This window comes from Pituophis catenifer, unplaced genomic scaffold (genome assembly GCF_029215685.1).
Source record: "Pituophis catenifer annectens isolate HBS135680 unplaced genomic scaffold, rPitCat1.0.hap2 SCAF_2, whole genome shotgun sequence".
NCBI classification, from domain to species: domain Eukaryota; kingdom Metazoa; phylum Chordata; class Lepidosauria; order Squamata; family Colubridae; genus Pituophis; species Pituophis catenifer.
Window position 1 is genome coordinate 187,927,759 of NW_027256882.1, and position 20,562 is coordinate 187,948,320.

The 20,562-nt window shown below is 35.6% G+C and overlaps 1 protein-coding gene across 1 annotated transcript in view; it reads left to right on the forward strand.

The window, feature by feature from the left end:
* Positions 1-19,890, forward strand: part of POSTN (periostin) — a 79,603-nt gene extending 59,713 nt beyond the window's left edge. Inside the window, exons 17-24 of the mRNA XM_070935298.1 lie at positions 2,320-2,376; positions 3,267-3,362; positions 4,012-4,101; positions 11,016-11,096; positions 11,525-11,605; positions 18,645-18,731; positions 19,278-19,319; positions 19,781-19,890. Coding sequence (XP_070791399.1) covers positions 2,320-2,376; positions 3,267-3,362; positions 4,012-4,101; positions 11,016-11,096; positions 11,525-11,605; positions 18,645-18,731; positions 19,278-19,319; positions 19,781-19,851 — 605 coding nt within the window. The 3' untranslated portion in view covers positions 19,852-19,890. The remainder of the gene's footprint in view (positions 1-2,319; positions 2,377-3,266; positions 3,363-4,011; positions 4,102-11,015; positions 11,097-11,524; positions 11,606-18,644; positions 18,732-19,277; positions 19,320-19,780) is intronic.
* Positions 19,891-20,562: the final 672 nt, after the last annotated feature.

The following is a 20,562-nucleotide window of genomic DNA, read 5'->3' on the forward strand; positions in this document are numbered from 1 at the left end:
ACAAAGATTTTATTTATTCAACAGTTTTTATAACTTTCTCCAAACCATAGACTCTGGGCAGCATACAACAAAGTAAAAATACAAAATGAAAAGAAAGACATATAATTAACTGAAATACCTCAGATGGTGGCTAAAAACATTTAACCCATCTTAAAAGTATGATAGAATAGTGTTGTTTTAATAATTTTATGAAATGCCAGAAGGGAGAGAGCTGTGTGAACCAGAGGTGGGTTCTACTTACCTTTACTACCGGTTTGCAACGGGATCATGCACACATGCTCGCCTTGTGCACATGCGCAGATTGCCAATGATAACATCCAGGGTGGTGGGCGGGGCCTCCTGCTGGTTTTACTACCAGTTCTTGTGAACCGGTCTGAATCGGGGGCAACCCATCACTGGTGTGAACCTTCTGAAGCAAAGAGATCCAAAATATAGAAACCACAACAGAGAAGGCATATCTCATCTCAAACAAAGGGGAGACTCTAAGCAGATATTCTTGTTCTGTTATTATTAGAATGGCAGATTCAACCTAGGAAAGGTGGGTCTTGGGAGAATTTGTATTGGACCTGAAAGCCTACTAATAACCAATCTAGTGACTTTTGTAGTGGTATTACACGGCTATGATGGAATTGTCCCATCAGTAAGTGAACTGCCACATGCTATTATTATTCAGATTATCATTATTCTGTAGCTTTGCATGTACACTCAGAGCTTCTGCACCAGAGACAGAATCCTTAAATCTAATCACATTTGGCCAAATAAATTATTCAGTTCAATTCAATTCAAGATTTATTGATGACTTAACTACCCTTTCATCAGAAGAATAATATTTAATGTGGATCATGTAGGCACTAAAAATAAGCTTATTATTTTGGATAACCTCTTAACATAATTACCCAAGCTTGTTAAATCTGTGCAACAATATGGCTTAATTCAGTGTATACTTTCAGTTGGTAAATATTTGATTTGTTTTCACAAGGTTCAGACATTAAAATATATTTATTGCTGTCAGATGTTGGGTTTCAACAACTGCTTGGATTGTATATAATTATTTCCCCAAATATCTAAATATATATTAATTGTAATGGGCACAGCAGCCAAAGATGACTCAGGACCCAGCCATTGTCTAAACATGCTGCTTTAAGCAATTGATGTGAATCCAGGAAGATTCCTTAACCATGAACCAATTTCTTCATATGAAGTGCAATCTATCTTGAGTTTCTGAAGTTCCTGGCAGTTTATTGACAAAAAAACAACAACAACAAAACCAAAACCACTTGGTCTTTGAGGGATTCAGTGTAGTTTTTTCCCCCAACCCATCTAGACTTAATAGTTTCCATATACTCATTGAATCTTTTCATGGGTTCATGCCTAAAGTGGGACTATATCTCATGGTTTCCTGGTTTCTAGCCTTAACTTCTACAATAAACAGGCCTGAAGTAGCAATGCATAATTGGATATTATCTATATATTGATGACATTCCATCCTAATCTGCCAGAATTATTTCATTGGCTTCATATAGATACTAAATAACATGGGGAAGAGCATTGGGTCTTATGGTGATCTGCATTGGAGAAACCATGCCTTATAGTACTCCCTTATAACCCACAATTAAATCACCATGAGTGAATTAGCTGGCCATATAAATTTTCTTAATAATTAATTAATAAATAAAAATATTGCAGACTAGAATTCTTTATTCAAAGGAGCAGAAGAACAGAGCTCCAACTTCCAGCTCTTCTAGACAATTTACAAGATGCCATGGTTGCCAGTCACCTGATAGGTCAAAGAGATGCATGCTTCCTCATTAATGTCCTGATGAAGATATATGGCTGCGTCTAAATCTTGACTGGCAGAAATACAGATAATCCATTTCTTCTAGGACTCTGAATTGAGCCATTGTCATCTTCTCATCCACTTTTCCTAAAAAGGGAAGGCTGGAGACTGATAAAAGTTGTCAAAGCTAAGTTACGGAGAACATCTATCAGAGAGGGTGCAAACCTCAAATCAAATGTGGAAATGTGTTTGCCACATTCTGATCACATGTCGAAAAGAAATAATTTATTTTTTTCCTAGAGTTTAAGCTGAGAAAGGGCATAATGGACATTTCAAACAAAACTCTGATACCATATTTTTTCTTCTTATGTATGTTTTCAATATGCCATGTATTTTAAACATATTTGTATGGAAAGATTCAATAGATTTTACAACTACTATGAATAAAGGAAGATAAAATCCTAGCAGAATTAATTAGATTAAATTACTGTGTGTGTTTAAGAGGCAAAAATCATAAGTGAACTAATTATTTCTTCCCACAGATATTAAAAAGATTACAACGGTAGTTGGTGGTTCCACAATTCGAAAGGAGATTGAAGGTAAACTGTGTGAAAGAGAACAAAGAGCAATCTCTCCAAGTATCTCTCTTGGAAATAGCATGTAATACTGGAATAACTTTCAGCAACAGTTTGTTCCTATAATCAATTATGTTTTAATGAAAACCTTTACAAAATCTATAAATTTACTTGGAACTACAGAAAAACAACGTAGGAAGGATCAATCTATATTTTTCAGCAGAATTCCTATATTTAATTTGAGATTGGAGACAGAAGAGATAGTGTGTTTAGTGGTGATATCACTCCATCATCTGAGCCATGCTTACCCAAAAAGCAACAGAAACCAAAATGGGGGCAACTTCCTTCTCTAAAATAATAATTATATAGTATTTTGTTGTTGTTGTTCATTATTATTTTCTGTATGTTTATTGTTTAAAAAGTTGCTTGAACATTTGAGATGGCTTTTAAAAAATGACAAACAAATAATTTTAAAGATCAAAATGGCAAATGGGAATTATGATTTGTTATGGTTATGTCAAAGAGCTGCAAATTTCTGAATCTGCTGTCCATGTATGCAAACATGTATGATATTTTTGCTTCTATAATATGCATTATATCAAAATAAATAAATATCAATATAGGTTAAAGTATACAGTATGTCAACAATTTTTCATATTTTAAATCTGGCCACCCAACTTGAAAACTCAGTCAAAGCATTTAAATCAGTTTAATGCTACACTCTGATTATGGTAAGACTATATTGTTCTGAATATGCTCTGCCAAATTCAGAAGCTTTAGAACTGGCTTTGCAGTTGATTTCTAGATATTATGTTTTCAAGAGTATTTTTCTCTGAGATATTTTGAAACTTACATAAAATTTTCATGTGTCACTTTCATAACACATTTCATGATGTTTTAACAATGCTTTGCAGTGCCATTCATTACAAAGTTCACCAAAGTGATTGAAGGGGAGCCAGAATTTAAGCTGGTCAGGGAAGGAGAGACAATAACTAAAGTGATTCATGGAGGTGAATATATTTCGTGGTCTGGGCAGTACTAACTAGAAGGATTTGGAAAAGAGTTCCAAATACCAATTCCAAAGTTTAGATACAAGTCGGAAGACTGAGTCTTGCAGCTATAGATTTGCTTTTAGCATGTTTTAATTATATATATTGCATCAGGAAATTAAATGTTTTAATTTTCATTTCTTTTTTTATTAATGCAAATAAAAGAAATCATTTTTCACTCTGCATGCTAAAAATATTGAACTGTAGATCTAAGATGCAATGTAGCAATAACAATTTGCCAATTCTAATAATTTCTTAGTGATTCAATCAATGTTTTCAACTGCAGAATAATCAAGAAACATATTTTTGTTATTCAAAGCTCTCAATAAAACTGTAAGCCAACAAGCAAAAACATTCAATATATATTTTAAAATAGCTAAATATTTTTATTCAGATTTTTAAAAAAAAAAAAATAGCAATTTTTAGTTTGAAAATATATAGTCTTGGCAAAACTGGCATGCTCTTATTTTTTTTCGAGGTATCTCTATAATCTAATGAAAACATTTGAATTAACTATTTCTAACACTTTTCCCACTGTCTAAAAATCCAAAAGTAGTCCAGTAAATTGCATTGATCTTGCCATTAACCATTTAAAAATGTTTTCTTATAGAGCCTAAAATTAAAAAATACACAAAAATAATTGATGGGCATCCTGTGGAAGTGACTGAAAAAGAGGTGACTGAAGAAAGAATTATTCAAGGTAAAATTCATTTAAAGTAGTTTCAGTCTTAAAAATTCAAATTTCAAATCTGTGGAGAATAATATGTACTATTTTAAATTTTCTTGTATGTTCTGGGACTTCCGGTTTCCTTGTCTTCGGCGGCGGCGGTGCCTTTTGAAGCTCCGCCAGCCCCGCCGCTTGTAGAGCCGCTTCGCGACAAAGAAGCGGCTCGAAAACTTCAAAAATCTCTAGGATTTTTGAAGAGAGATCGCAGGGGACAGGTTGAGCCCCTGCAACCCCCCCAGGGAATAGTTTCTGGGGAGGGAACAGGAGCGGCTCCCATTCAACCTGCTGGAACTCCGGGCGGCGTGGGACAAGTCTGCTTCTGCAGAACAAGCCGGCTACAGGAAACTTCAAACTGAAAGAAAAGGAACCAGCCTTAATAAGCAGCACACTGTTACTTGAACCCTGAAACTCGGAATCGCAAGTATTAGAGTTTTCTTGGCTTTCTAATCTGAGTGAAAAAATGCGGATGAGTGAAAGTGAACTGTAAAAACATGGCGCTTAGCCTTAGCGTTAACGAGCTGGCGAGTGTGGATTGCTGAACTCATCTTGCTTTGTTACAAAGTTTCTAAACTGCTACGAAGTTGCTTCGCTTGCAACAAGAGAAATAAGAGAGAAATTTCTCCTTTTTCAATACTGGACTTTGCTTTACTTTGGTTCTTATTTGATTAAATCTGGGGGACTTTTTCAGAAGTCTTTGTGGAGGTGGGAGAGGAAGAAGAACTTCCCTTTTTAGTAAAACCAGCCTACGTGGCAGGATGGCCTCAAAGAAGCAGGAAGCGAAGGCAACAGGAGGTGGATCTCCCACACATAAAGCACAGCCTCCCCCAGCACAACAGATACAGACTCAGAAAAAAGATTTTGATGTGGGAGATTTAAAAGAATTTATTTCCAAAACTTTGGATGATAAATTTCAAAAATCTCAACAGGAGATAGATGATAAACTTCAAAAATCACATCAGGAATTTATGCAGGAAATTAATGAAGTTAAAGATATGGTGAAACAGAATCAAAATAAGGTGACCAAAAAAATATCAGAAGTGGCGTCTGGCCTGGCAGAATTTATTATGAAAGTTGATTCTAAAGTTGAAGAACTTAAATCAGAAGTTAATGTTAAGATGAAAGACAATGATTATAAAATTGCTGATGTTGACAATAAAATGCAAAGAGTTGAAAATGAGATTGTGATGGTACAATTCAGGGCAATGGAGTTTGCCATACGGCTTCGAGGAATTCGAGAAGAGGAAAGACAGGATTTGAGACAGGTTTGTTCTGAGGCCCTGGCCAAGATTCTACAAGTTAATCCTGATGTGGTTTTTCACAAAATAGATAAAATTTACAGAGTGAATTCTTGGGTGGCCAGACAAAGACAATTGCCCAGAGATGTGGTCATATATTTTACAGATAGAGAAATAAGAAATGACATCCTGCAAAAATCCTTTTACACTTCTGTGCAAGTGGGGGGCTCACGAATTGGAATTTATAAAGAATTACCTCCTAAAATGCTGAAAACTAGAAAAGAATTTGGCTTTCTTGTTAAGGAATTGCAAAATCTACAGATACCATTTCGGTGGGATGCCCCAGTTGGTATAATTTTCAGATACAAGGGAGAAAGATATCGTTTGAATACCGTGGAGAAGGCAGAGCACTTTTACACCACTATTCTTAAGGAAAGAACACCATCCCCACGTACATCTACAGTTTTGGAGATTAAGGAGAGTGATGAGAAGCAACCTCAACGAGAACTGCAAGAACAGTCTAAGCAGGAATTAGAGGAAATGTAAGGCGCAGAAGGAGGTTTTCTGGATGAGCCTTTGCTGGAATCTTCTCCAATCTTGGACCCGGTTCGGATGATTGAAGTTAAGGATCAACGTATAACTCGAGCTCAATCTAAGTTACTTAAACAAAAGCAACAACAACAACAGGAAAGACAAGACAAGATGGCAGTTAAGAGTACTGCACAAGAGACTGGAGCCATGGGGGGAGCAAGATCGAAGCTTTCGGATGACATTCGATTATTCTGCTCTTTGCTCCAGAAAGATGAAGATGACGTTTAAGTGTTTATCTTGGAATGTGAATGGGTTGAATTCAGCACAGAAAAGGAAGAAATTATTTACATATCTGAAACAATTTAATAATGATATAATTTGTTTACAAGAAACGCATATCACAACTCAAGATCAAAAATATTTGATAAACTCCAAACTAGGAACACATTTTATATCTTCAACTTCGCAAAAAAAGAATGGTGTGGTTATTTATGTAAATAAAAAGTTAACAGCTAAAGTTATAGAAGCAGATGAAGATGGTAGGTTTGTAGCAATTGAATTGCTTACAGCAAATGGCCAAATTCTTCTGATTGGAATTTATGCTCCCAATCAACAACAGGACCATTTCTATAAGATGTTACATACTAAAATACTGCAATGGGACTACAGATCTATTTTAATTATGGGAGACTGGAATGGAGTAATTGATTCTAAATTAGACAAAAAGAGTTTGGCAAAGTCTAGGATCAGATTACCACAGACCTTTTTTGACATGAAAGAAGATATGGAACTAAAAGATGTTTGGAGAATACATAATCCAAAAGAATTGGACTACACTTTTTTTTCTGACAGACACAGATCCTTCTCTAGGATTGACTTCATTTTGTTGTCAGATGATTTACTTGTCAAGACAAAAAGAACAAAGATTTTTCCAAGAACTTTGACTGACCATAGCCCAGTATGGATAGAAATTGAGATGGATAAGGTTGAGAGACGTTCTTGAAGATTAAATGAGAACTTGTTTAGATATGAAAAAAATACAATAGAACTTAAAAAGCATTTGAAAGAATTTTTTGAAATAAATTTGAATAAAGGTACCCCAATTGAAATTGTGTGGGATGCAAGTAAAGCTTATATGAGAGGGGTACTTATCTACATGAACTCTAAACATAGACTGCTTCGACAAAAGAAAAGATCTGAATTGGAAATAGAAATAAAGAATAAAGAACAGTTACTTATTAAAAATCCAACAGATGAAAGAATAAGCAGTGCTATAAAACTTTTGAAAGACCAATTTCAAATGCTTATGGCGGAACAAGTGGCAACAAACTTACAATATGCGAAGCATAATACATTTTGTAACGCTAATAAACCGGGCAGATGGTTGGCTTACACATTGAGGAAAAAACAAAGTATACGGACTATTGATAGTATTGATATTGGAGGGAAAGAAATTTTTCAACAAAAATTAATTAAAGAAGCTTTTGTGGACTATTATACCAAACTATATGCCAAAGAGGAGGTGCAGAATGGACTTATAGAAAAATATTTAAACGGTAAAAGAGTTACAAAAATTACTGATCAACAAAAGGAAAGAATGAATTATCCTATAACAGAGGAGGAGATAATAGTAGCAATTAAACAGTTAAAAACAGCCAAAGCTCCTGGCACGGATGGTTTGACCGCAGTGTATTACAAAACTTTGCAAGCTGAAATGGTGGAACAACTTAGAGATTTATTTTGCAATATTCAACAAGGGGGTAAAATACCCCCATCATGGACAACAGCTTACATATCTTTGATACCAAAAGAACAAGTCGGTCCTAAAAAACCAGAGAACTATAGACCAATATCTCTTTTGAATACAGATTACAAAATTTATGCGAAAGTATTAGCCAACAGGTTGATGCCAGTAATCCAAAAGGTGATTCATGATGATCAAGCGGGATTTATCGAGGGCAGACACATGAAGGATAATGTAAGGCAAGTAATAGATTTATTGGAATATCTTGAGAAGAATAAACAGATTCCTGCAGTGCTGGTCTTTTTGGATGCAGAGAAGGCCTTTGATAGAGTGGATTGGAATTTTCTACTAAAGACTTTAAAAAAGATGGATTTTGGGGATCAATTTATACAGGCGATTTCAGCAATTTACCAAGAGCAAAAGGCACAGATCATTATTAATGGAAGTTTGACAACAGAGTTTAAAATTGAAAAAGGAACAAGACAGGGATGTCCGTTGTCCCCACTTTTATTTATTCTAACACTAGAAGTCTTGCTAAATACAATACGGGACTCTAATATCTTGAAAGGTATAATGATTAGGCAAGAGGATTACAGAATAAAGGCATTTGCAGATGATCTGGTTGTTACCCTATCACAACCAATGGAATCAATAATCCTGATGAAGGACATTATACAAGACTATGGTAAAGTTTCAGGTTTTAGACTGAATCCAAAAAAGACTAAAATGATAGCTAAAAACATGACACAAGATCGTAAACATGAGCTTGAAAGGAGGGCAGGTTTTGAGACTGTACCTAAGGTAAAATATCTAGGAGTTCAGGTTGCAGAATCAAACATGAAATTGTTTCAAAATAACTATGAGGTGTTGTGGCGAGAGGTGCAGAAAGACATGGAGACTTGGAAAAAACTGCAGCTGTCTCTACTTGGAAGAATAGCAGCAGTTAAGATGAACATTTTGCCAAGATTTCTTTTTTTGTTTCAAATGATTCCGGTGCTTAAAAGTGATAAACAATTGAAAGTCTGGCAAACTGGACTTAATAAGTTTGTCTGGAACGAGAAAAAGACGAGAGTGAAATTGAAAATTATGCAAGATGTTCCAGAAAGAGGAGGTCTCAAACTTCCAAACCTACAGTTATACTATGATGCAGCAGCTTTAACTTTAACAAGTGATTGGTTTGGAAGTAAAAAGGCTGGAATATTGAATGTAGAAAGTTTTGATTTTGAATTTGGATGGCATGCTTACTTATTTTATGATGACAAAGTTGATAAAGTATTTAAAAGTCATATACTTAGAGACTCTTTGATGAGAGTTTGGAAGAAGCACCGACTCAAATGGGATTATAAAATACCGCTATGGCTGGATCTTGGTCATACTTTATGGAATACAAATATAATGTCACTCGGGGGGTTTTTATACAAAGAGGTTCTTTTTACAGATGCGGGCAGATGGCAGCTGAAGACATTGCAGACACTGTTGGACGAAGGGATTAATTTAACTTGGTTACAATATAATCAATTACAATTGAGATGGAAAGAGGACCAAAAAACTGGTATTATGTTGCACGAGGAAGAATTGGTTAGACATATAAAAGAGAAAGGTCCAATGCATATCAAAAGGCTTTATAATGTTTTGTTAGAAAGGGACTCAGAAACTGAATTAGTTAAAGATTGTATGATTAAGTGGGCACAAAATTTTGAAGAACCAGTGATGTTGGAAACATGGGAAAAAATTTGGGTTCAGAATGTTAAATTTACACAGTCGCAGAACCTGAGGGAAAATTTCTATAAAATGTTTTATAGATGGCATTTAGATCCCAAAAAGTTGTCATGTATGTACCCTAATGTTCAGCCAAAATGTTGGAGATGTGAATGTTTGGATGCTACGTATTATCATGTTTGGTGGACCTGTAGGAAAGTTAAGGCTTTTTGGATAAAAATTTGGTGGGTCATGCAGAATGTTTTGAAGAAAAAAATTCAATTTTCTCCACAATTGTTTTTATTGGGCATAGTTAAGGGTTTTACATCGGGTGAAACAAAACTGATATTGTATATGATAACAGCAGCAAGATTGTTGATAGGTAAATATTGGAAAAATGAAGCCTTGCCCACTATTGAGGAATGGACTTTGAAGATGGCCAGTTTTGCAGAGATGGCGAAGATTTCAGCATACTTAAAAGATTGTTCACAAGAGACTTATGAATGGGAATGGAAAAAGTGGATAGAATATGTTCAGAACAAATATCAAACTAGAAAGTATCAAATAGCTTTTATTTGAAAATAATGTATTAGAAATATTTTAATGTAATGAGGGTAAAAAGAAAAATTATAAAGGGGAGGGAGGGGTTCAAGTTTTTACACAAGTTTTATATTAAGGGTTTTTTTTTATTTTTTTTACCAGATATGAGTATAATATAGGGAAGTCTGGGGGGAGGGGAGGGTTAGGGAGGGTTAGGGAGGTTGGGAAGTTTGGGGTGGGTGGTGGGGGGGGGGAAAGGGGGGAAAATGTAATTGTAAAACTTTTGCAATAAAAAAAAATTTTCTTGTATGTTCTGATTCTGAGATGTTTAGGTTTAGTTTTGGCAACAAAAATAGTCTCTGTAATGACTGATAGTACAACATAGCTTCTTAAGAAAAGGCACAAGAAGTAAAACTAAAAAATCCAACTAAAATATCCTAAATATATCCTCCGCCCTCTATACAAAAGATGTAATTTGTGCTCAAAGTTTCCTTTAGTTGTATGTGCTCCACTTACTGATTTTTATTTTACTGTATGCATGTTTATAGTACATTTAAATCTCAGTGAAGTCAATAGAAGTTTAATCTTTTATAAATAATGTGATAATGAATTCTATGTGGACATCTTTCAGCAATTCGTTTACTTAATTATCACAAGTGTTCATCCATTTTTTAAAATCTTAGTGTTTTTATTCTGCATATGACCTGCTAGCTACACATGGTAATCAGTGGTGGGTTTTAAAATTTTTTACTACCGGTTCTGTGGGTGTGGCTTGGTGGGTGTGGCATGATTGGTGGGCATGGCTTGGTAGGCATGGCAGGGAAAGAATACTGTAAAATCTCCATTCCCACCCCATTCCAGGGGAAGGATACTGCAAAATCCCCATTCCCTCCTGATCAGCTGGGACTTGGGAGGCAGAAAATAGATGGGGTGGGGCCAGTCAGAATTTTTACTACCAGTTCTCCAAACTACTCAAAATTTCCACTACTGGTTCTCCAGAACTAGTCAGAACCTGCTGAAACCCACCTCTGCATATAATATAATTTTATAATCATATAACATTAAGGAAGAGCCTGATGATCACAATATAACATTAAGAGTATAGAAATTCCAAGTAAAAATTGCTGAATCTTTTTCAGGCCCTGAACTGAAATATACTCGAATCACTGCTGGTGGAGGAACAGATAATGAAGAGACTCTTAAGAAATTACTAGAGGAAGGTTAGTAGGTTAGTCTGAGATTAATCTGAGAAGATTTATGGATTGCATTGAAGCATGTTCATTGTCTGAAATGGCTATATTTATGAAAATTCAACAAACAGCGCCTGAATTCTAAATTCAATTCAAAGCCTGCCTAACTCAGTATGTACAAATAAATAATGATTAAAAATAAAAAAAGCAATCTCAACATCACTTACTGTACTGAATGCTGTCAATGGAAATCTTTATAACATAAGATTTATAACAAAGATTTTCAGCATTCAGTATCGCTATTCAAATTGTTTCAATTTTACTGCAAAATTAGCCAAATACTGATTATTTATAATAAATGAAATAATTATAAAATATTTTTTTTGCATTTACTGTAGTTATATTTTCCCATATTGTCCTATAAAACACTTTCATGCCATAAATATATGTCCTGTCAGAGGTTACCAAGGTGACTAAACTCATTGAAGGTGATGGTCATTTACTGGATGATGAAGAAATCAAACGACTCCTCCAGGGAGGTTAGTGAGTGCAAGAAAACTAATTTCATCCTAATGAACTTTAAGAGTTGACAAGCTAATGTCTTAACTTTTTAAAGACTGATTCAAGGAAAGAAAAATCTATGGATGAAACTTCAAGGATTGTATATTAAAACAAGATATTTGGGTAGTCTGCTTATTTCCACAAATCCATACTGAGGAAAAATATATGTATTACTTATGTTCAGTCTTTAAACAGTTTTAAGTGAGCACTGAAGATTCACACACACACACACACACACACACACACACACACACCATATAACGCAATACATTTGGAACTCCCAAGAAATATTTATAAAAACATAGGGAAAATTCCAGATCTTTTGCCTTATTAATTATTGTGAATATTCATTGCTCATAAGTTAACAAAGGCATGCTTAATATTCTTTTCGATCAACTACAGATTCTATGCTTTAAACTTACAATTAGAAACTTAATAATTACAATTCTTTGCATATGCAAAGTACCTCTATATACTACGCATGTTGATGTCAGCTTTTTAAAAGTTATTAATTAATTAACTTGAAGAGTTTCAAGGTTCCAGTCCTTTAATTTATCATTACAATAAATATCCTGTTGCTGTGGCTTGGCACCATGATTCAACAAAATGAAAGCCTTCAAGCAATGCTCAGTACAGCTGGGGCATGAAAACTGTTAGCTGACATAAAGACTGCATGTAAATGAGGAATGACTGATAGAGTTGAAGAATGATTCATGCATATATTCGAAAAACTTGTGAACTACTCGAGAAAAAGCTACTTCAGAATTATAGAATTTCATGTTTTGAGTAATGGCCTTCCAATTCACAGCAAAGGTTTGATATTACTGCCTCTCAAATAAGGTGACCAGACGTCCCGCTTTTGGCGGGACAGTCCCGATTTTTAGCAATTTGTCCCGCGTCCCGCGGCATTTTAAAAAAGTCCTGATTTTTCATTCTGCCTCCTGAGTCCCGGCTGCCTCCTGAGTCGCAGCTGATGGCTAGAGGGAAAAAAACTGTTTAAACTCTTGCCGCGGGGCTTCAAAGGGCCGCCCTACAGGTGATCAGTGTTAAAAGAAGACAAATGAGTAGACCGATGCCTGCAAAAATAGAAAAAAACAATCCCTTACAGCTTCCGCATAGGTTAATTAGCACAAGTTGATTAGCTCGGCTTCCCCACTCTCAGCTGATTTGCTCTCAGCTGTTTTGCGCAGGGCTCTGTTCTGTTGCTAGCTGCAAAGAGTTCCTGGAGCAGATTTTTTTTCCCCTAGCAATGCTGAAAAAGCGAAAGTGAAAGCAGGGTCTTTGCTGCAACGTGACAAAATGAGGCAGAGAGAGATTTCTTTTTCTTTTTCCTCACCAAAAATGGTAGGTGCAAAACTGCAAACAATGGGAAATTTAGGGCAAAAGAGGAGAGTTCAAGATTTTAAAACACAAAAGAAAAAAAGCTCTATTTAACTAGGGAATTGTAATAATTGAGATACTATTAATTGTATATTGGGTTGAAAGCAGAAATGGTTAAGTTGTGGTTTGGAGGAATATATGGGGGAAATTATTTGGTTTATTATTATTGGTAAATATAATTAATTGATTTGTAAGAAATTGGATTGCATGGAAATAATTGGAATATTCATGTTCATATTGATTAATATACAAAAAAGATAGTTATATAACTAATTGATTTATATTAAAATGTTGAATTTGCATTAGACAACTGTATTACATAATTACATAATTAACCAATGTGAGGATGGATATAAAAATAGATGACAATGGGAAGGGGTATAATATAGAATAGAAGGGAAAAACTGAATTTGATTAAGATTAGAGATGAGGATGAAGGATAATATTGTTTTTTTTTAAAAAAAAATAGATGAGGAATAAATATGGCAAAAAGGTAATATAGAAATTGTAAATTTAATTGAAATGACTAAACACTGTTTAAATTTGTGAACCAGCCAAATATTCTGTTCAAAGAAAATACATTGTATGTTTGTATGTGTGTTTCTAATTATTGCTATTTATTCATATTTGTTCTCTTTTATTCTTTAAAGTTTAACAATTCATTCTTTATCTTAATATCTTTATATTTGTTTGGGGTTGGCTTTCTTCCCTTTCATCTTTTTTATTTTACAGCAATCTTTCTCCTCAAACCTACCACCTCTCTCTTTTCTTTCCTTCTTACTTTCTCTTCCCCCCACCCTCTTCTTCTCCTCCCTACTTCCTCTTCCTTTCTCCTTCTCCTCCTCTCTTCCTCCCTCTCTTACCCTCACTCCTACTCTAATTTCCCTTCCCTTCCTTCATCCCTCTCTATTGCTGTATCCTTTTATGCATATGGACTACTCAGAGGGCTGAAAAAGTTATTTTTGACTGGTCCTCACACTTTTGACCAGTCCTCGAACTTACGACTGTCCTCACATTTTACATTTTTGCCCTATCTTGTCATCATGGTGAAGAGAAGCAGTTGTGAAATGAGTGACATGGTTGTTAAGAATGCTGCACGGGCATAAATGTGAGGATGGTCATAAGTGTGAGGACCAGTCAAAAGTGCGAGGACCTGTCAGAAATGACTTTTTTCAGCCCTCTGAGTAGTCCCTATACACATAGCCATGGCCACCCGGTCACATGACCAGCTAGCCACGCCCACCCAATCACATGACCTCCAAGCCACGCCCACAAAATAAGCCATGCCCACAATGGTGTCCCTCTTTACCAATGTTAAAATCTGGTCACCTTACTCTCAAAGGATGCTGTGATGGTATATGCTGCTCCATTCCCAATCTCAGCCAGACATACAAGGAGGATTTTACTTCCATTTTATTGTTAGCTTTCTTGGTATTCCACATTTGAGAACATTAGCATCATAAGATATATGAATTTATTCTATTACACACCAAAAATGAGATCCTGGCCCTTCAGCTTAAGTTTTCTTTGCCAAGAAAGAACTAAGTGATCTATAACTTTTAAATCTATAATGATTACTTCAGTGGTGGGTTTCAAAGTTTTTTACTACTGGTTCTATGGGTGTGGCTTGGTGGGCATGGCAGGAGAAGGATACTGTAAAATCTCCATTCCCACCCCACTCCAGGGGAAGGATACTGCAAAATCCTCATTTTCTCCTGATCAGCTGGGACTCGGGAGGCAGAGAATAGATGGGGGTGGGGCCAGCCAGAGGTGGTATTTACTGGTTTTCTGAACTACTCAAAATTTCCGCTACTGGTTCTCCAGAACTGGTCAGAACCTGCTGAAACCCACCTCTGGATTACTTTATTTATCTTTATTACTTTAGAGTGCCTTTTCTTAGTTGGCAGATTAGAATTATCCAGATAGCTAGAATGAAGAACAAAACATAATAACAGAGTTGGAAGGGACCTTGAAGGTCTTCTAGTCCAATCTCCTGCTTAAACAGGAGACACTATACCCATGATGACAAACCTATGGCACGGGTGCCAGAGGTGGTACACAGCGTCCTCTCTGATGGCATGTAAACCGTCACCCCAGTTCAGCTCCGCTGCACATGTGTGCACACCTCCCACCAGCCAGCTGGTCTTCAGGTCTCTGCTGAAAATGCATGGGGGGCGGGGCACGTGTGGGGTACATGTGCAGGGACACACGCACATGTGTGGGGACGGGTGCGTGCAGGGGGTCATGCGTGTATGCATGGGTGTCATTCAGGGGGTGGGGCACATGCGGGGTGCCCGCGCGTGCATGCGCAGGGGGTAGGGCACATGCGTGGGGCCCGCACACACATTGCATTTTGGGGGTTCACATGGGCACACGCGTATTCGCATGTGCACATGTACGCTTTGGGCACTCAGTCCGGAAAAGGTTAGCCATCACTCCGCTATACCATTTCAGATGGCTGTCCAGTCTCTTTTTAAAAGCCTCCAGTGATAAACCATCCACAACTTCTGAAGGCAACCACTGCCTTATTGTCCTCACTGTCATGAAATTTCTCTTTAGTTCTAGGTTCCTTCTCTTCTTCATTATTTTCCATCCATTGGTTCTTGTCTTGCCTTTTAAATATCACCAATCAGAATAAAGCTTTAAAGAATCTTGGAGGTCTTCTGGTCCAACCCCCTGCTCAAGCAGGAGACCGTATACGGTCAGATAAGTGACTGTCCAGTCTCTTCTGAAAAACCTCCAGTGATGAAGCACCTACAACTTCTGAAGGCAAACTGTTCCTCTGGTTAATTGTCCTCACTGTTAGGAAGTTGCTCCTTAGTTCCAGGTTGCTTCTCTCCCTGATTAGTTTCCATCCATTGTTTCTTGTCCTGCCCTCTGGTGCTTTGGAAAATAAATTGACCCTCTCTTTGTGGCAGCTTTTCAAATATTGGAATACTGCTATCATGTCCCCCCCAGTCCTTTTTTTCTCTAGACTAGCCAAACCCAAATCCTGCAACCATTCTTCAAATGTTTTAGTCTCCAGGCCTTTAGTCATCTTAGTTGCTCTTCTTTGCACTTTTTCCAAAGTCTCAACATCTTTTTTGTAATGTGGTACTAAAACTGAATGCAGTATTCCAGGTGTGGCCTACTTCACATGATTTTGATTCAATGCCTCTGTTTATACAACTAAGGATTGTATTTTTTTGGCCGCTGCCGCACACTGCTGACTCATGTTTAAATGATCGTCTACTAGGACTCGAAGGTCCCTCTCACAGTTACTGTTTTTGAGCCAGGTCTCACCTAATCTGTACTTGTACCTTTGGTTTTTCCTGGCAAGGTGTAAAACCTTGCTTTTCTCCACATTAAATTTCATTTTGTTGGATAGGGCCCATTGTTCAACTTTGTCAAGATGTTTTTGGATCCTGAGCTTGTCTTCTGGGGTGTTGGCTATTCCTGCCAGCTTAGTGTCATCTACAAATTTGATGAGTTCCTCTTCTATTATCTTATCTAAGTCATTTATGAAGATATTGAAGAGAACTGGGCCTAAGATGGAACCTTGTGGTACCCAACTGTTTCCTTCCTTCTATGTACATGCAGTACCATTGTTTACGGTTTGTCAGCCAGTTACAAAGCCATCTGGTGATGATGTTGTCTATCCCACATTTTCTAGCTTACCAAAAAGTAGGTTGTGGTCTGCTTTATCACCTGCCTTGCTAAAGTCTAAATATACTATGTCCATAGCATTTCGCTGGTCTACTGATTTAGTCACTTTGTCAAAGAATGAAATAAGATTAGTTTGGCATGATCTGTTTTCAACAAATCCATGTTGGCTACTAGTTATAACTTTATTTGTTTCTAGATGTTCACAAATCTCTTTTTTATTATTTTTCCAGTATCTTCCCAGGTATTGATATTAGGCTGATTGGGCTGTAGTTTCTTGGGTCTGTTTTTTTTTTTTTTTAAGATGGGAACCACATCAGCTCTTTTCCAATCCTCTGATAGTTCCTCATTGGTCCAAGATTATTTTTTTTTAAGATTTTAAAGATTTTTTAAAAAGGAAATCAGTAGTTTGGGCAATATTTTCTGAAGCCGTTGATTTTCTAACCTCATGCTAAAGTTAAAATAACATATAACATTTTTAGACATTAAAATTATTTATATACTTTCCATCTCTCAAGATTCTTGGCAGGTTGCTGCATTAAATTACATTTTATGCTTAGCATATATGTGTATATGTACAGCATGTAACTTTTTAACTTCAATAAAAGATGAAAAGGATTATTACCTATGTGTAACTATCAGTAGATAAGAGTTACAAACAATTCATTACCTTAGTTGCAAAACAAAATTTAACAACAGAGATTCTATCATCTCAAGTAAAGAAACAAACGGTCAGATATACATTCCAAATCACTAATCTATTTTTCTTGCCATTGTTTAAAAAAAAGTCTGTTGATGAAAATAACCTCCCCACCCCCACCCCCTGGTAATGAACATTTAGCATAAATTGGCCAGCCCTCCTAAAGCAATGAAGCCATTGGTAAATTTATGAGTTAAAATGGCAGTATTCCTTCGCTTTCACCTCTTCATCTTTACCTGGGCAAACTCACCAGAGCAAAAGAATGTCAGCACATCTTTCTAGCAGGACAGGACAAAAATGAATTGTTATGTATGTATGTTACTGTTTTTTTAAAAAAGAATCTTAAGAACCAAAATGCATGTATTCCACAGATTAATGACAATTCTGCATTTAAATGAGTGAATGAATTCTTGTTGCATTTGGATAAGACATATATTACCTCAGATTTTAAGCTATGAATCTAATAGCGGACAGATTTTAAAACAGCTGAACTGCTTGCCCCCATTGTTAAAATACTCCTGTTAATAATTCTGTTTTCATGTACTGAAATGCTTACTATAGCATAAAATGATTGCTAAAACTTAATTATGCTATCAAATACAAATACAAAACATGAAGATACCTCAGTCTCTGTTCTTAATTCATGCTTAATTGAAAGCATTCATGCTTTGGGTGTGAAAGATTTCAGACTTCTCTATCTACAATAAGCTATAGGTAGAATCTTTGCTGCCATCTAGAAACTTTCCTCTTTTGTGCAGAACAAGCCTTTATATCTAATTAGAGAATCATACATCAATTTAAAATTTCACTTGGCCCATAGACATTTGAGATAATATCCAGAACTGTTTAGGCCAAAATACTACACAAGCAAATTATTCTTTGTGTATAGCAACATAAAACAGTGCAAGCTGTGAGAAAAAGCTGTGTACTACAGATTAGTTCCTGAAGTTTTCTTGGCAAGATTGTTCAGTAGTATTTTTGCCATTGTCTCTTTCCTAGGGTTGACTGACCCAAAGTCACCCAGGTGGCATTGTCCCTAAGTGGGACTAAAACTATATTGGTTTCTAGCTTATACCTTAATTACTTCAGCAAACTGGCTTTCTATGCTTAACTACCAGTCCTAGAATAGAAGTCTCAATGATCATTTCTAAGAAAATGCTTAGGAATTTGTCATTCCTTCCTGACTATCGCTGCCTCAATCTACACAGTAAGATTTCAGAATTTAATGCCTGGATCACTCTTTTGCCAAAAATATTCTCCTTATGTTAACCATCGTTTTTTAATGCTTATCATAGCTGGATCTGAGTACACTAAAGTTACTAAAAAATTTGAAGGAGAGCCACAGATTATTGAAACAGAAATAAAGAAAATTCATCTGGAAGGTCAGTCATACAATAAATGGAATTATTGTTGTAATTATTTTCCTTGGGCATTATGGAGGTGGTTATGGTGAAAGCTAGAAAAAACAGTATTTCTGACAAGATTGCTGATTAGAATGAGAACAAATGCCTGAAATTTCCCTATTTCTTTATCTACCCTAAATGAGAGGCTTTGGAAATTGTTTCATGTTCTCTCTCTGTGTGTGTGTGTGTGTATTTGTCTGTCCTATAGCTAAACTGATGTGTATGCTACAATAAATTTATTTATTTATAGATACAAAGCATTATTTTCCATTTTATTTTTTGCATAGTATGGATTAAATCTTTTAAATCTGGATGAAATAAAAAAATTTAAATCTTTGTCTTGTTGAAATGTTGATTCAATAGTAGTTATACATCAACATTGACAGAATCTAGAGAACTAATAATTACTGTCATGTTGCTTGAACTTTCCCCCCTATACTGTACAGTCAGAAAATTGAACTTTTGAACCTATGTTATTATTATCAAATTTTTACAATAAAGGATATTGGTTTCAATATTTTTTAGACATCCCAGTAAGAAAAGTACAATCATCTAGAAAGGCACAAGGTATGAAGAGGTTTCTAATATTAACATGTTCTAACTATACTTAAATAAAAAAGTTTAAATGTGTTCTAATTTAAAAATGGTTGCAAGATTCTTTATGTGAACTACTTTATAAAATATAATAATATTAAATATTTAGAGAGAAATTTGGTAAATCCATTTACACAAAATATGAACTTGCATTATACTAGCTTGAGCATATAATACCAAAGAATGAAACAATAAAGCACTGAAGAGTTAACAATTCTGAATCAATATACTAATGGATATTGAAGGAAGAATACCTATTTTTGAATTTGTACATATCCTAGTTATTTATGTGTATTATTATTTTTGTAATAAGTATGTTTTTATTTTAAGCAATAATAATCATAATTAATGTATTTTGCTATATTTTTATGAATATTTAATTGATAAAAACAATAAATATAATAACCTTATCTGACATATTTTTGGATTAACAGAATCACTACGGAGAAGAACAAGACTTGTCCATCCTGGCACAAGACGACAAAATCCACAGAAAAAGAACTGAAAAAGCTTTCAAAAATTTAATCAAATTTAAAAAAAATTATCAAGGAAAACTGTTTACTTACTCATGTTAGTAATAGAATTGGGTATAGTACTCACTATTGAATAAAATCTCACAAAATTATATGTGTTAGAAAAAATAAATTTAGAATTTATCTGTTTTCTATGAATAACTGATTAGAGTAGATGTTCTGAAAATATGCAAACACAGATAAGTTCCATTGATTTTGGTGGATCTTATTTCTGAGCCATTGTATATTAAATAACCTGAATAGAATATATGTATGTGTATCTCCATTATATCATTTATGTACAGAAGACAACTATAACGTTTCTGAAACATTTGCCTTAAAAATAAAAAGCAATCTTATCTGAATAATTACTTCTGTTGGGAAGTAATATAAAATTTAGAATTTATGAACTCGCAAAGCATCCCTGGCCTGTTGTTGAATTGCCATAGGCAAGGGGGATGGGAAAACGGCAAAGCAGCACGGCATCCAAAAACAAAAGCACATTCCAGACATATCTCTCTCAAGGCTGTCTCCCAGGGTTACCCACAGCGGCCGGAGAGGAGTGATCTCTACAACTCATGAAATTGCTCCGTTGGTGAATGTGACTGATGACACACCCTGGGGGCAGGAGGGGGAAACAGGGTCAAGTCTGGGCCATAAATTACATGGGGTCAGAGTTGGCTTCACTTGGAACATGCCAACAT